Here is a 17,129-nt window from a genome sequence, read left to right as displayed (position 1 = left end):
GCGTCTGGCTTCTTTCACTTAGCATCATATTTTATCCATAGTTCATCCATGTTTTAGCATGAATCAGTACTTCACTCCTTTTTATGGCTAAATAACATCCCAGTATCTGGGTAAACCACATTTTGTTTCATCAATTGATAGACATTAGAGCTGCTTCCACTTTTTGGCAATTATGAATAGAGTTGCTATAAACACTCACAGACAGCTTCATTCACTTTTGTATCTCCACTGCCTATTTCAGTGACTGGCACATAATAGGTACTCGATAAATGTTTGCTGAACAGATAGAATCCAGCTGACTTTTCTAAAGGATTCCTTCTCCATTTATCATGGTAGCAATGCTTGTATGACAAAGAAGAGCTGTCTTCCAGTGCCCATTAATGCCTGCCTCATTGTATTCCCTGGTCCTGGTGTCTCTGAGACTCCTCCATGTTGCTGGATCTTCACAAGGACCATGATATCCCTTTACACCTATCAACTCTCAAAAAGAGCAAGTGGATGATTCAACTTTTCCTACTACAAAAGCATTTACTTTCCCTTGATCCTTCCTACAACCTCCCTTTCTTCTTGTCCTGTCAGCCCTGCCCTTTCCTCCCAAGTGCCAGCTCTGACATGCTGTGCTCCTGCTTCCCCTTCTTCACTGTGACTCATCAACTCTGTTGCTGTCCTATGTTGTCAACACCAACAGAGCTCTGGCCCTCTTATCAACTAGTTCACTTCTTCATATCCTAGCACGTGGTCTTTAAATCAAGGATGTATATCTTCTAGAACAGCATAGTCCAAAAGAAATATAGTGACAGCCACACATATAAATTTTAAATTTGTAGATTCACATCTCCAAGTTATCCCAAACATACTTAAACATTTTCCAATAACTTAATCAAGCAAGAGTTTTTGAATTTCAATTTAACTTAGTTAAAGCTAAAATTCTGTTTCTGAGCCACACGAGTCACATTTTAATTGCCCAATGGCCTCATATGGCCAGTGGCGACCATTACTGGACATCACAATTCCAGGAAACACACTAACCTTCAAGAAGAATTGCCTCAGGTCAAATTCAGAAAGCTGTCTAACTATCTGGAATCCAGAACAAAACAGGGGCATAAAAAAGTGTTAAATAGTAATAACTGTAAACTGTTCTTTGTTCATTCAACAGGAATTTACTAAATACATCCTATGAGCATGTCATAGGACTTCCATCATAGGGGACACAGACAAGTTGGGAGACATGTCATATTTCATTTACCAACTACAGAATGACTTCAAGTCAACTCAAAATTAAGCCTCTAATACTTTAGAATAGGCTAACTCCAGTTTTCCAGTGGTTGTGCTCAAAATTCCACTTGCAAATCAAATATACAGCATATAAAATGCATTTCCCAATAGTAGTAGTTTAATAGCATGGTTAGGTGTTTAAGATAGCTTCCAAAAGTTGATTGGTTCCATAATAAAATTGAAATATTATAGAGTTGTAATTTTGTTTAAGTCTAAAATCAAAACTATGAGTCTTGTTTTTCCAACACCATACCATTTAGAAAAATATGCTTAAACACGTTTTTAACTAATATACAGTCCTTAAGTCCTCCAGCATGGCTGACCAGGCTCAAAGCTCAGCTTTACTTGAGCAACCGAGAGTCAAAAAAGAGGGAAAAGGCTAGACTGCTGACCTCAAAGTCAGAGGACACCATGGGCTTCAAGCTGATGAGTGACTTTTGACCCCACAGAAGAAACAGTTTTCAGACCTCTTGCTCTAGGAGTCAAAATACTTTCTCCTTTGTCAAGAGTTCAAGAAATGAGGTGGAAAACAGAAACACTGACAGAAGATGGATGATTTGAATTCCTAAAGTTATGGTACTAGGTAGGTGGGGATGAGGAATTCAGGAGTGCCACAAAGGTGAGGGAAGATAGAACAAAGTGAGTGCCAGGGCCAGCAGAGGGCCAGACATGCTTGATTGGGGGAGGAAGGGAAGAGGGATGAGACTTCCCATACATGTGCTAAAGTGAGGGCTAGTGCTGGGGCAATGAGTATAAAGGGACAAGGAGAACTGGAAGGGGAGGCTCAGGATAGAACCCTAATTTGACCCTAAAGATTATATGTAAGGGTATTTGAGAACTGAAAGAGGCTGCTGCTAATAATGATGATGACAAGGACAACAATGAGAGTAGTGCATAGTTAACATTTACAGAGTGTTTTCTCCATAGAAAAACCTATTCAAATTCTTTACACATATATTGTTATATAATACTCATTTAATGGGAAGAGCTCCACGCAGTGCAGAGCACCGAATAAAACTTATGGGAAAGAGTCAGATGGCCAAAAAGGAGGGGAGGGGCCACCACAGGGTGGGGGAATAAAACATGCACTTGTTGGGGCTTTAAGTATTATCCAATTTCTTTTGTCATTTTTAATAACCACTCTCTTCTTGTTCAGTCTCAGACCAGATAACCAAAACTAGGCCTGTCTTTCTAAAACCAGAGAGTAAAAATATACTTTCACTGAAAGCTCAAACAATATTTGCAGATAATGATAGTGACATGCTTTTGGAGTTCAAGAGACCTAAGTTCAAGTCCCAGTTTAAGCCTCTAAATAGTTTGCGACATTGGGCAAGTTATTTTTTTTAACATGTCTGAATGTTGTCATTATTATTCTCAAAGGGGAAAATGAGATAATAAACTATCAGAATGTCCTAATTATCCACTACCCCACCTCCTACAAACCCACTCTCTCCCTGCTAAAAAGCTAAAGAGAAAACAAATTAAGACCTCTCCTTAAAAACAAAAACTTAAAACCTTCATCAAATACCTACCCTAGGCTTAGAAGTCAGCACGGCCCCACTAACAAGAGCTAAGTTTGGTATGAAGACACTTTGCTCTTTTTCACATTCAGAATCTGAGAGAAGCAACAAACAAAACCTGTGCCTTGCTCCCTTCCTTAAAGAGAGGCAAGCCATATTCCAGCCTCAAAATGCACCAACCACTCCTTAGGATGGGCAGAAATGTTCTGAATTTACTTAGCCTTCACATGGTGATAATAACTTCCATCCATGTCACTGGTGCAAAAGATCCCATTTGAAACTAAGAATTTCAGAACAAAATATTGATATACTGTCAACGTGGTCTCAGTGAGGTGGGAAATGTACTAAATCTCTGACTCATTTTCACTAGGCACATCTGATTTTCCAACATAATGAAAAAACTTGAGGCATGAACAATGCAAACTTAACCAAACCCACTACATTCTCCTAAGTACTCCTCAGTTATGGGGCATGTGGCACCCACAAGATTATCTCTACAGTCTGGCTCTCCCAGGGCTGTGCAGCCTCACCTGCCAACTTGCCGCAGCTTGCGTTTGGCTGGAGAGACTTCATCATGGTGCCTGGTGCCAGCTTCATGAGCATACAACCTGTCCAATTACACAGGGTCCCATGCTTAGAAGGGTCCTACACTTGGTGGCTGCTGTTGTCTTAAAAATAATCATCATTAATAATCCTTAACAAAGGGGCTTGCATTGTCATTTGTATTGGGCCCCACAAATTATGTAGCTAGTGCTGGTGGTACCTGACTCAGAGGAGGCATTCAATTAACAGCAGCAACTGGTGAGCTGTAGGGACAGTTATCCTACCTGGCTTAGGGCCAGAACTAACTCAACTTACTTTGAGACAGACTAGTTTTTATTCTTAGAAAGACCAGGCCCCATACGATTGCCTTTCCTTTGAAAGCTAGAATAACTAAGCCTAATTTCCTTCTGGTTCTTTCCAGTACCCTAGAGGGTGAAGCCATCAGATGCTCACTCAGGAAGAAGCTAGTGGTAGTGCTGTTAGTTCCACACACCCATCAAGGCCTGGACTGTAAGACACAGCAGCACATAGGAACCTCTCCCAGAACAAGGGAAGGAAGTATAAGGAAACATACTCACATCAAGGGATCAGTTACCTTAAGTAAAGAATGCAGGACATAAATAAAGGTTAATGCTAGTGTCAACCAAAAAACTCAACAAAGAGAAGCATGTCCTTGTGTTTTTTTTAAGTAAAAACTAAGAATATAAAATAAGAATTTTTTTTTTTTTTTTTAAAAACTAGAGATGTTTTTAAGAAGTTAAAAAAACTACTACTTTTAAATTCTTAATTTTCCTAGTCAGGACAATCATCACAGGATACCAAAATTATTACTCTAACACTTAAAGTAAAACTGCTGAACCTGCTTGCATTTCACTCATTTACCTGAAGATTTTAAAAAATAACAGGGGCATGAAAAGCAAACCACTCCCAGCCTCTGCAAATGCACCAAACACTCCAACTCCCCAAAGAGGGCAGAGCCAGGTACACAGTTACACACACATTTCCAGAGAGGAATTGCACAGGTTACCCACAGAAATTTAGGTAATTCAATGCCAGAGAGAAAAAAGTCCCTGATGTTGGAAATGTCATGGCTGAAAACAGGAAACTCAATCAGCTGGAAGCCAATCAAGTTAATCTAAATGAAGCAATTTAAATAGGCTTTTCTTTTGAATGGTTTTATAAAACAGACACCTAGGCTGGGACCCACTCATTACCTGCCATATTCCAAAAGTGTAGCACGGACTCGTGATTCTTCATCGAGCGGCTCCCCTGCTCCCTGGTGGCGTTTGTATTTCCGACGGGGCTTGTAAACATCCTAAGTGGACAAGACAGCCAAATTACTGAGTGTGAAATGGCTCTCCTCTTGAACTGGCTGCTGGGTGTCTGGCCAGTCAGGGAAAATGGTCTTTCCCCATCACAGCCTAAGTGTCCACAGCTCTGCTGTAGGAGGACAGAGGCACTTAGAGGGGCTGCCTTCAGGGATTCTGCCTCTACTAAAGACAGAGAGACAAGATTTATGAAAGCTTGGGGTGAGAGACGATAAAATGAACCTCTGGTTACCTTAGATAATCTATTTATGCTTATACACTCTCCTTTGCTGAGAAATAGAAAAGGTCCTACCATAAGAGGGGAAAGGTCAATAATAAAACAGGGTCTTTGCTCTTAATTTTTTAAGTTATGAAAATGATATGTGCTCACTGAAAAAAGTTCAAATAATACATCAATGTACGGAGTACCCACCCCACCCAACAAAGTAACACTGTCAAGTGTCTGCTGTGTACCCTTCTCTATTATTTGTAAACACAGCCACTGTCTTTCTATAGTGCATGAGAAAACACAATGGACACTTTAAACAAAAACTTCAGAAAGTAATTTGGTACCCTCGGCTTATTTTGTTTTGTATTTATTTGCTTTATTTTTTTTTTTTTTTTTTTTTTTTAATAATTTTTTTTTTTTTTTTTTTTTTTAAATTTTATTTTGTCGATATACATTGTAGCTGATTAATGCTCCCCATCACCAAAACCTCCCTCCCTTCTCCCTCCCCCCTCCCCCCCAACAATGTCCTTTCTGTTTGCTTGTTGTATCAACTTCAAATAATTGTTGTTGTTATATCTTCTTCCCCCCCCCCCCCCGGTTTGTGTGTGTGTGTGTGTATGTGTGTGTGTGTGAATTTATATATTAATTTTTAGCTCCCTCCAATAAGTGAGAACATGTGGTATTTCTCTTTCTGTGCCTGACTTGTTTCACTTAATATAATTCTCTCAAGGTCCATCCATGTTGTTGCAAATGGCAGTATTTCATTCGTTTTTATAGCTGAGTAGTATTCCATTGTGTAGATGTACCACATTTTCCGTATCCACTCATCTGATGATGGGCATTTGGGCTGGTTCCAACTCTTGGCTATTGTAAAGAGTGCTGCGATGAACATTGGGGAACAGGTATACCTTCGACTTGATGATTTCCATTCCTCTGGGTATATTCCCAGCAGTGGGATGGCTGGGTCGTATGGTAGATCTATTTGCAATTGTTTAAGGAACCTCCATACCATTTTCCATAGAGGCTGCACCATTTTGCAGTCCCACCAACAATGTATGAGAGTTCCTTTTTCTCCGCAGCCTCGCCAGCATTTATCGTTCATAGTCTTTTGGATTTTAGCCATCCTAACTGGGGTTAGATGGTATCTCAATGTGGTTTTGATTTGCATTTCCCGGATGCTGAGTGATGTTGAGCATCTTTTCATATGTCTGTTGGCCATTTGGATATCTTCCTTAGAGAAATGCCTACTTAGCTCTTTTGCCCATTTTTTAATTGGGTTGCTTGTTTTCTTCTTGTAAAGTTGTTTGAGTTCCTTATATATTCTGGATATTAATCCTTTGTCAGATGTATATTTTGCAAATATTTTCTCCCACTCTGTTGGTTGTCTTTTAACTCTTTTAATTGTTTCTTTTGCTGTGCAGAAGCTTTTTAGTTTGATATAATCCCATTTGTTTATTTTTCCTTTGGTTGCCCGTGCTTTTGGGGTCGTATTCATGAAGTCTGTGCCCAGTCCTATTTCCTGAAGTGTTTCCCCTATGTTTTCTTTAAGAAGTTTTATTGTCTCAGGGTGTATATTTAAATCCTTAATCCATTTTGAGTTGATTTTAGTATATGGTGAGAGGTATGGATCTAGTTTCATTCTCCTGCATATCGATATCCAGTTTTCCCAGCACCACTTGCTGAAGAGGCAGTCCCTTCCCCAGTGAATAGGCTTGGTGCCTTTGTCAAAGATCAGATGGCAGTAAGTGTGTGGGTTGATTTCTGGATTCTCTATTCTATTCCATTGGTCAGTGTGTCTGTTTTTATGCCAGTACCATACTGTTTTGGTTATTATAGCTTTGTAGTATAGCTTAAAGTCAGGTAGTGTTATGCCTCCAGCTTTATTTTTTTTGCTGAGCATTGCTTTGGCTATTCGTGGTCTTTTATTGTTCCATATAAATGTCTGAATAGTTTTTTCCATTTCTGAGAAAAATGTCTTTGGAATTTTGATGGGGATTGCATTGAATTTGTATATCACTTTGGGTAGTATGGACATTTTCACTATGTTGATTCTTCCAATCCAAGAGCATGGAATATCTTTCCATCTTCTTGTATCCTCTCTAATTTCTCTCAGCAGTGGTTTGTAGTTCTCATTATAGAGATTTTTCACCTCCTTGGTTAACTCAATTCCTAAGTATTTTATTTTTTTGGTGGCTATTGTAAATGGGCAGGCTTTCTTGATTTCTCCTTCTGCATGTTCACTATTGGAGAAAATAAATGCTACTGATTTTTGTGTGTTGATTTTGTATCCTGCTACTGTGCTGAAATCATTTATCAATTCCAACAGTTTTTTTGTAGAGGTTTTAGGCTGTTCGATATATAGGATCATGTCATCTGCAAACAGGGACAGTTTGACTTCATCTTTTCCAATCTGGATGCCCTTTATTTCCTTCTCTTCTCTGATTGCTCTGGCTAGTACTTCCAACACTATGTTGAATAGGAGTGGTGAGAGTGGGCATCCTTGTCTAGTGCCTGTTCTTAAAGGAAAAGCTTTCAGCTTTTCCCCATTCAGGATGATATTGGCAGTGGGTTTGGCATATATGGCTTTAATTATGTTGAGATACTTTCCCTCTATACCTAACTTATAGAGGGTCTTTGTCATGAATGAGTGCTGAACTTTATCAAATGCTTTTTCAGCGTCTATAGAGATGATCATATGGTCCTTGTGTTTGAGTTTATTAATATGGTGTATCACATTTATTGATTTGCGTATGTTGAACCAACCTTGCATCCCTGGGATGAATCCCACTTGATCGTGATGAATAATTTTTCGTATGTGTTGCTGTATTCTGTTTGCTAGTATTTTAGTGAGGATTTTTGCATCTATATTCATCAAGGATATCGGCCTGTAGTTTTCTTTTTTGGTTATATCTTTACCTGGTTTTGGTATCAGGATGATGTTTGCTTCATAGAATGAGTTTGGGAGATTTGCGTCCGTTTCAATCTTTTGGAATAGTTTGTAAAGAATCGGTGTCAATTCCTCTTTGAATGTTTGGTAAAATTCTGCTGTGAATCCATCTGGTCCTGGGCTTTTCTTTGTTGGGAGCCTTCTGATAACAGCTTCAATCTCCTTTATTGTTATTGGTCTGTTCAAATTTTCTACGTCTTCACGGTTCAGTTTTGGGAGCTTGTGTGTGTCCAGAAATTTATCCATTTCCTCCAGATTTTCAAATTTGTTGGCGTATAGTTGTTTATAGTAGTCTCGAATGATTCCTTGTATTTCAGATGAATCAGTTGTAATATCGCCTTTTTCATTTCTAATTTTTGTTATTTGAGTCTTCTCTCTTCTTTTTTTTGTTAGCCAAGCTAATGGTTTGTCAATTTTATTTATCTTTTCAAAAAACCAACTTTTTGATTCGTTGATCTTTTGAATTGTTTTTTGGTTTTCAATTTCATTCAGTTCTGCTCTGATCTTAATGATTTCTTTCCGTCTGCTAACTTTAGGATTGGATTGTTCTTGTTTTTCTAGTTCTTTAAGGTGAAGTGTTAGGTTGTTCACTTGCCATCTTTCCATTCTTCTGAAGTGAGCATTTAATGCAATAAATTTTCCCCTCAATACTGCTTTTGCAGTATCCCACAGGTTTTGGTATGATGTATCATTGTTTTCATTAGTTTCAATAAACTTTTTGATTTCCTGCTTGATTTCTTCTTGGACCCATATGTCATTAAGTAGAATGCTGTTTAATTTCCATGTGTTTGTATAGTTTCCAGAGTTTTGTTTGTTATTAATTTCTAGTTTTAATCCATTGTGGTCTGAGAAGATACATGGGATAATTCCAATTTTTTTGAATTTATTGAGACTTGATTTGTGACCTAATATGTGATCTATCCTGGAGAATGATCCATGTGCTGATGAGAAGAATGAATATTCTGAGGTTGTTGGGTGGAATGTTCTGTAGATATCTGCCAATTCCAATTGGTCTAGAGTCTTGTTTAGATCTTGTGTTTCTCTACTGATTCTTTGCCTAGATGATCTGTCTAATATTGACAGTGGAGTGTTCAGGTCCCCTGCTATTATGGTATTAGTGTCTATTTCCTTCTTTAGGTCTAATAGAGTTTGTTTTATAAATCTGGCTGCTCCAACATTGGGTGCGTACATATTTATGATTGTTATGTCTTCTTGATGGATCAGTCCTTTTAGCATTAAGTAGTGTCCCTCATTGTCTCTTTTTATGGTTTTTAGTTTAAAGTCTATTTTGTCAGATATAAGAATAGCCACTCCAGCTCGTTTTTCTTTTCTGTTTGCATGGTAAATCTTTTTCCATCCTTTCACTCTTAGTCTGTGTGAATCTTTATGGGTGAGGTGGGTCTCTTGTAGGCAGCATATAGTTGGGTCCTGCTTTTTGATCCAGTCAGCCAGTCTGTGTCTTTTAATTGGGGAATTTAAGCCTTTAACATTAAGAGTTGTTATTGAAAGGTGTTGATTTATTCCTAGCATTTTATTGGTTGTTTGGTTGTCTTAGGTGTCTTTTGTTCCTTGCTTTCTGATTTACTGTTTGGTTTCTTTGTTTGTTGGTTCCTTAGGTTGTAGATAGTGTTTTTGTTAGCTTGTTTTCTCTTCATGAATGCCATTTTTATTGTACTAGCGGGTTTTGATTTTTCTTGGGTTTTTATGGCAGTGGTAGTTATTTTTCAGGAACCAAACCCAGTACTCCCTTGAGGATTTCTTGTAAGGGTGGTCTTGTGGTAGTGAACTCCCGCAGTTTTTGTTTGTCTGAGAAATATACTATTTGCCCCTCATTTCGGAAGGATAGCCTTGCAGGGTAGAGTATTCTTGGCTGGCAATCTTTGTCTTTTAGTATTTTGAAAATATCATCCCATTCCTTTCTAGCTTTTAGGGTTTGTGATGAAAAGTCTGATGTTAACCTGATTGGGGCTCCCTTATAGGTGATTTGACGCTTCTCTCTTGCAGCTTTTAAGATTCTCTCTTTGTCTCTGAGTTTTGCCAATTTGACTATGACATGTCTTGGAGAAGGCCTTTTTGGGTTGAATACGTTTGGAGATCGTTGAGCTTCCTGGATCTGAAGATCGGTGATTTTTCCTATACCTGGGAAGTTTTCTGCCACTATTTTGTTGAATATGTTTTCAATGGAATCTCCATTTTCCTCCCCTTCTGGAATACCCATGACTCGGATATTTGAGCGCTTGAGGTTGTCTGATATCTCTCTCAGATTTTCTTCCATGTCCTTGATTCTTTTCTCTTTCTTTTTGTCTGCTTGTGTTATTTCAAACAGCCCATCTTCAAGTTCAGAGGTTCTCTCTTCAACTTCGACAAGCCTGCTGGTTAAACTCTCCGTTGTGTTTTTTATTTCGCTGAATAATTTCTTCAGTTCAGCAAGTTCTGCTACATTTTTTTTCAGGAAATTGATTTCCTTGTATATTTCCTCTTTCAGATCCTGTATACTTTTCCTCATTTCATCATGATGTCTAGCTGAGTTTTCTTGTATCTCATTCAGTTTCCTTAGAATTATCACTCGAAATTCCTTGTCAGTTATTTCAAGGGCTTCTTGTTCTATAGGATCTAGAGTATGAGATTTATTAACTTTTGGTGGTGTACTTTCTTGATTTTTTGTATTTCTGGTGTCTTTTTTTTGGTGTTTATTCATTGTGGCAGGGGGTTTCACAGTCCACCAGTTTAAGACTAATGACTAACTAGGATGTTGCTGTGGTTGCCAATTTGGTATGGCTCCCGCCGTGACTGCTCAGTTGGCCTCTAGTGTCTTGTGTGTGTGGTTGCCTCGGGTCTTGGGCTTCTCCGGGGATCCACCTTTCTGGTCAGCTTGGACTCTGCTGGGCTGGTGGATCACGTACCACAGGGTGTGTGATCTCTGTTGAGCTTTCACTTTCTGTACAGGACTTCTCCCCGTTCCGTGTGCTCTGGCCCAGGCTGTTAGATCGTGCAGTGGCGACCCCACCGGGTGTGTGGTTCCTGTCGAGTCTCCGCCTCCCTGGCCGCACGTCTCCCCCCTCTGTGCACACTGTGCTGGGCTGGGGCGTGTCTTCTGCACCCCTCCTCTATCAGCTGGGCCTTCAAGACCCTGCTCAGCACCGCCTCGCCCAGGAAGTCTACCAGGTTTCTGCTAGGCACAGACGACCAGTCTCTCTGGGTGCCTTTGTAGCACTGTGTAGATCTTTTTCGGGTCTTGTTCACCTTTGTATCCCCCCGGTATAAACCGAGTCTAGTGCCCGCCTGCAGCCTGCTCTCCGGCAGGTTCAAGCGGACCTGGGAACTCTCCTACCACACTATTCCCAACCAGAAATTCGTTAGGCTTTTTTCCAAACTGGTGGTCGCAGAGATGGTATCTGCCTCCCAGTAACAGGAAGTTTACCGGGGCTTGAGTCCAGGGTGTGGTGGAGTGACAGTCGGCCCGCCCGTACTTCCTAGCCCTCCCAAAACTGGTCGGGACGCCCCACACCCACAGCCCTGCCAGAGAACCGCGGAGGGAGTGGGAGAGGAGGCCGGCCCGCAGGGTCCGGAAAGCCCCGCGCCAGGCCAAGCAAATGGGCTCAGTGATGGCCGAGCAGGGCGGAGCTGCCCGCACCTGGGAAAATGGAGGCAGCACCGGGGCAATGAGTGGCCTGGTGGTGCAGGCGGAAGCCGCGTGGGCATCCACCCCCCCGAACAGAGCTGTGCCAGGGATCACTCACAGTGCTGTGCCAGGTCGGGCGCTCGCTCTGTCTCTGGTTTGTTGCCTTCCGTGTTCTCGGCGCTGCCGCCTCGGGCTGTTCAGTCGCGGCGCCGCTCGGGCGCTCCCAGGAATCTTCTTTAATGCCGGCCTGAAACCTCGAATCCTGAATAGGGCAGCTGGCCGCCTTCTTCAGCGCGGCCCCGGTCTCCGGGATCCTGGCTGCATCCACAGCAGCCCTGGCGCCGTGTTCCCTGTTTCAAGACTCGCTTTTGCAGCTAAGAATCCGTTCTTTTCCTGCTCCACACTTCAAAGCTGTTGCCTGTAAATGAGGCAGCCTCTCCTGCCGGGGGCAAAGTGGCGTTGAGCCCCCACGACCGGCCAGCAGCAGCAGTCCTCCCTTAAGAGATGGCCAGAGGAAGGTCCACAAGTTTCCCAGCTGCCTGAGGCCCAGTGGCCACCTTTTCCACCTCAGCTACTCCGCGCCAGCCGCCGCAGCCGCCGCCATCTTGAAACCTCTCCACAATCTATGAATCTATTTATTTGCTTTAAATTATAGAATGTTACAAATAATGCAGGGATATATTCCTATAAAAAGTTTCAAACATTACAAAGGATGCAGAATTAAAAAAAAAAAAAAAAAAAGTCTTGCCTCACCCACTCTTTTCCTAAATCTAACCTCTCCCCAGAGCTACCACTATCAGTTTGACAGGTGTGCATTCTTCCAAACCTTTGTCTGTGTATTTACATATATTACATGTATATAATATACACACATTTCTAAATAGATGGTTTAAAGAGATTTTCTACATAAATTAGAGTATATTGTACACATTGCTCTACAACTTTTTTTTGCTTAACAGTATATATTGAAGCTATTTCCATTAAATAAACTTACCCACAAATCTACCTTTTTAACAACACATAATATTCCTTAACACAGATGTTTCCAGGTTCATTTAACCTTCTACTATGGCACATTTAGGTTATTTTCAAGTTCATTTTATAAACAGTGCTTACACTTATGTAAGTAGGTTGGTAGGAAAGAAACTTAGAAGTGAAATTACTGTTTGAAGGGTGTTTACACAGCCAAGCAGAGGCAAAAAAAAAAAAACTGTACTAATTTATGTGCTCACCAACTTGTTAACAACACCTTTGGCAACAGCAAATACAAGTTTTAATTTTTTATATATCTTATGGGTGAAAATATTTCATTGTTCTGATTGCTGTCCCCAAATTATGAGTGAGGCTGGGAATCTTCTTGTTTATTTGCCATTTTTCTTTTTTAAATCCTTTGACTGTTTTCCTGCTGATTAATTTGTTATTTTCTTACTGATTTGTAAGCATGATATATAATTCGAGTATTAATCCCTTGACTTTTATTTACTTAGCAAATATTTTCACTCAATCTACTGTTTGCCAATTTTGTTTCAACTTGGTGTTTTTTAGGTCCTACAACATTTTAATTTTTTAGGTAGTCAAATTTATCAATCATTTTCCTCATACTTCCCAGATTTTATGTCTTACTTCTTATCCCAGAGATTGTAAAAAAAAAAAAATTCTCGTATGTTACTTTTGTAGTTATATTTAGCATACAGTTCATATTTAGCCTTTAATCCATTCAGATTTTGTTGTATAGTGAAATGTAGGAATCTACCAATTTTTTTCTGAACGGAAAATTAAAAATCTCAACATTATCAGTTCGATAGGCCACCCTTCTCTTGATTTGAAATGTCATCTATACATGTTATAAATCTCCATATAACATTCGCCAATATAACCCTCTCCAATTCCTTTTGCTTATGAGTCTCCATATTGTGTCCACTGTTCTTTTTTCAAATTTCCTGGTTATTCTTAACACATTTTCTTTCCCAAATGAATTCTCCTATCAGCGTCAAGTTTTTCATTATGAAGAACTCTTGGGTTTGATTAGAATCACTGCAAATTTATAGATTATTTTAGGAAGAACTGGCTTCTTTATAATATTGAATCTTGCCTTGAGAAGCATATTTGTCTTTTTATTCTTTACTAAACTTTCCCAGAAAAAGTTCAAGTTTTCTATAGTTACTTGTATCCACACTGTTCCACCACCTAGAACCACAAATCAATTCACGAAGCAAAGATACATATGTTAACCCAGAATACTTAAAAAAAAAAAAAACTTAAATGGCAGAAGAGACTCCAATTATTTTAGGCTATAGTACTAGAAAAGGAGAGTGGACATAAACCCTCAGACATACATATCTTTTCAACTATAGTGTTTTGAAGTTTATCCTCAAAAAATTTTATGAAAACATAAAATGCACTATAAACTTTCACTAAGTTTTTAAATTATTAGAGTGTGATTTAGTTATAAATGTAAAAGCAAATATAGACCTATTTTGTGTAGAACACATTCTAAAATTTTATATATATGTGAGTGTGTGTGCAAAATATATGACATGTAGCAGGTGCTCAATAAACGTAGGTCTTTACCTTCAGACAACCTGGTTTATCACTCTACCTCAAATAAATGTCCTTGACTGCTCAGCTGGCCATCAAATAATACCTTAGTGATATTTGCTCAGGGCTCTCAGTGCAAGTAGGAAGCTGTCGTACCAGCATCATATTCTAGTTGTTTGTCCCTGGGTCTTTTTTCCTCCACTACCAGAGTTCACTGCATCTAATCTCTACCTGGACATCACCATAACAAGCATTACTATCAGGTTGCTACAGATAGTGACATTTCATTCTAATTACAATTGTTCCCCCTTGATAATTCTGGTTAGATTTATTATCATTTTACTTTTTATTATGAAAAGTTTTAAACAAACTATAACACAAATTATATAATCTCAACAATTCTGTGGAAAAGGGAATGGAACAGGGTCTGGGATGGTGCTGGAGGGTTGTTATTACAAATTGCTGCTACAAATAATCCCTAGTTTGCTGTTGGTATCTACATGAATAGGAAGCTTAAATAACATAAAACAGATTTAAATGGAAATGAAAAATATAATGAACCTACATGACATCAGTTACTGCATATGATTTAATTTCTACTGAGCTCTACTATTATTATAGCAGTATTATATAATTGAGCTTAACTGCTATCTTCCTTAGTTACCACTGAAAAGTCAATGACCCAACACAGAAAACTGGATCCTTCTAAAAAAAGAACTGACTCCAAAACAATAGCACACTGAAACCAACAGCTAAAAGAATCTTTTATCCTACCAAACAATGACAATGTTGGTTTTTGTGAATTATTCCTTACGCTTTAAAGTATACACCTTCATATACATTTTGCTTTTGACATTTTATAACCAGGCTATAAGGCAGAGGAAGGGCACATATTATCTTCGGTTTTCTACTGAGGAAGCAGACATTAATTTGTCCAAGATCCTTAGGATAGTATTAGGCCTGGCCCTAGGTACCCTGGCTTCATTTTTTTTTTTTTGTCTTTTTCGTGACCAGCACTCAGCCAGTGAGTGCACCAGCCATTCCTATATAGGATCCCAACCCGCGGCGGGAGTGTTGCTGCGCTCCCAGCGCTGCACTCTCCCGAGTGCGCCACGGGCTCTGCCCACCCTGGCTTCTATATTCTATATTCTTCTATATTCTTCCCAAGGCTTTTCCATATTCTAATTTGTCCCTAATGGGCACTCTAGCCATCCACCACCCATTTCAGCTAGCCCTCTCACAAGACTCATTGTACAATCTCAAGCTGCCGCATGGATCATTACAATGGTTTGCTTAAGAAATAGGACCTAAACGTCAGATGTTTCCAGGCCACCTATAAAGAACTATTACTAAGTAGTCCTTTAAAGCAATAGAACTCAGGAACACTGGTGTCTAATTCTATGTCAAAGTCATAGAATGACTTTGGGAAAGGCAGTTCTCCTCAATTCACTTTACTTTCCTTATAAAATGATGTTGGACTACAGATCTTGAAAGATATCCCCAGTCTCTCATTCTTTGTATTCTTTTAATCCTGCAAAGATACTGACTTGGTAACATAATTCTGTCAATAATTTAAAGTCTAAGAGTAATAAAAAATATACCATGCTTTACATATGACTGTGCTCTTAAAAAGGTATACAAAATACCAGCCAGCTGAGTTGCATCCACTGACCTTAACAGCTCATTCTCACAGCCCAAACCCAACTCTAATAAACACATCTCAGCCTATGAGCCCCATAAATAAACTCTACCTTCCACCTATAGGGGCTCCAAAGATGTTTTCACCACCAAGAGCAAGTCCTGAAAGATCCCATTTTAAAAAGTTACTGTAACTGAGATAGTTTTTTGTTTTTTTTTAATTTTCTCATTAATAAAACAACAAACAAACAAAACAAAGCCCCTGGATAGTGAGTAAAGGAAATAACAAGAGATGGACAGATGGCAATCATATCTGTAGAGTTTTCTGTAGAGACACCCCCAAACCTTGTTCCTTTTCTATTCTTTTACATAAGCTCTGCTATGCAAAAGTACCTTCTGCTCTTTGAGGTCCAGCACAAGTTGTACCTCAAGTCTTCTTGAGTCTGTACTAAACAGTATAACTTGGTAGGTAAGAATATGGTCACTGTGTTATACCAATGAGCTAAAGACAGCCTCTGTGTCTTGGCCCCTAGGTGGTTTACTTCACAGCCCCATTAGCTCAAATGCTGGCCAGCACCAAACTCAAATTTTTACACACCAAATTGTTTTAAACATAGCCCCAATAAGCAGACTTTTAGCCCTTTAGAGCCTGCTCCGTTTGCATACACTTCAAACTACACCCTTCAAACCTGTTAGCATTTGCAAACTATACACAAGATAAGCCCCGGGGCTATATGGGCCCAAGCCACTCACTGCTGCCCCTCAAGAGATCTCTGACCCAGAGACTCCCTGTGTGCTGCTGAGCAACATCTCTTGGACGTGTGAGCCTCCGCTCTGATCCTGGGGGAGTTCCCTTGCTCTCCTCCCCATCTGGATGATGGCTCCCACACCTAAGCCTCCGGATGATTTTATGGTGTGAGGAACCACCCCATCCTGCAAGCAAACCTGACAAAGCGTCGCCCAAATAAAGTTTGTGTACGTTATAGCCACCTCGTGATCAGAGCCTTCTTCTTGATAAGCCCCGAAATCCCTCATACCCGGAATGTCACTGCTGTTGCCCCAGCTCATACAACATGGTCTGGCACACAGTAAGTACTCAATTAATATTACTGAATGAATACAAGGAGTCAGACAGACCAAGGTTTTAGTCTTCGCTCCCTTACTTACCACCTCTCTGATGTGGGGCAAGTTATTTAACCTTTGTGGTTTTCTATTTATAAAATAGGTATAAGCAGAGCTGATGTAAGGATTAATCAGTCAATATATTTAACAGTGCCTAACACACAAAGAGGGTTAAGATACATACATTCTACATACATATGGATGTATATTATTATTAATAAAACATACTATATTGTTTTACTTGTGTAACCACATTTGCATTTTACATGCTGGTTCAAAAGGCCTTCCCCACAGCAATCCCTATGGACGAATACTCTGGAGTAGTAATTTTAAATGACATGGTCTCTTAGGTAATCCAATCAGTTCAACAAAGCATTTCTTTCCAAGT

At 39.6% G+C, this 17,129-nt stretch overlaps 1 protein-coding gene across 3 annotated transcripts in view; it reads right to left on the bottom strand.

Annotated features, from left to right (window-relative positions):
* The window catches only part of CCDC93 (coiled-coil domain containing 93), a 100,140-nt gene that overhangs the window by 55,632 nt on the left and 27,379 nt on the right, over positions 1 to 17,129 (bottom strand). For all 3 annotated transcript variants that reach the window (XM_063100484.1, XM_063100501.1, XM_063100494.1), the window contains exon 7: positions 4,553 to 4,653. In XM_063100484.1, the coding sequence (XP_062956554.1) occupies positions 4,553 to 4,653 (101 nt within the window). The remainder of the gene's footprint in view (positions 1 to 4,552; positions 4,654 to 17,129) is intronic.

This window comes from Cynocephalus volans, chromosome 1 (genome assembly GCF_027409185.1).
Source record: "Cynocephalus volans isolate mCynVol1 chromosome 1, mCynVol1.pri, whole genome shotgun sequence".
NCBI lineage: Eukaryota > Metazoa > Chordata > Mammalia > Dermoptera > Cynocephalidae > Cynocephalus > Cynocephalus volans.
This window is presented reverse-complemented; position numbering and strand designations above follow the sequence as displayed.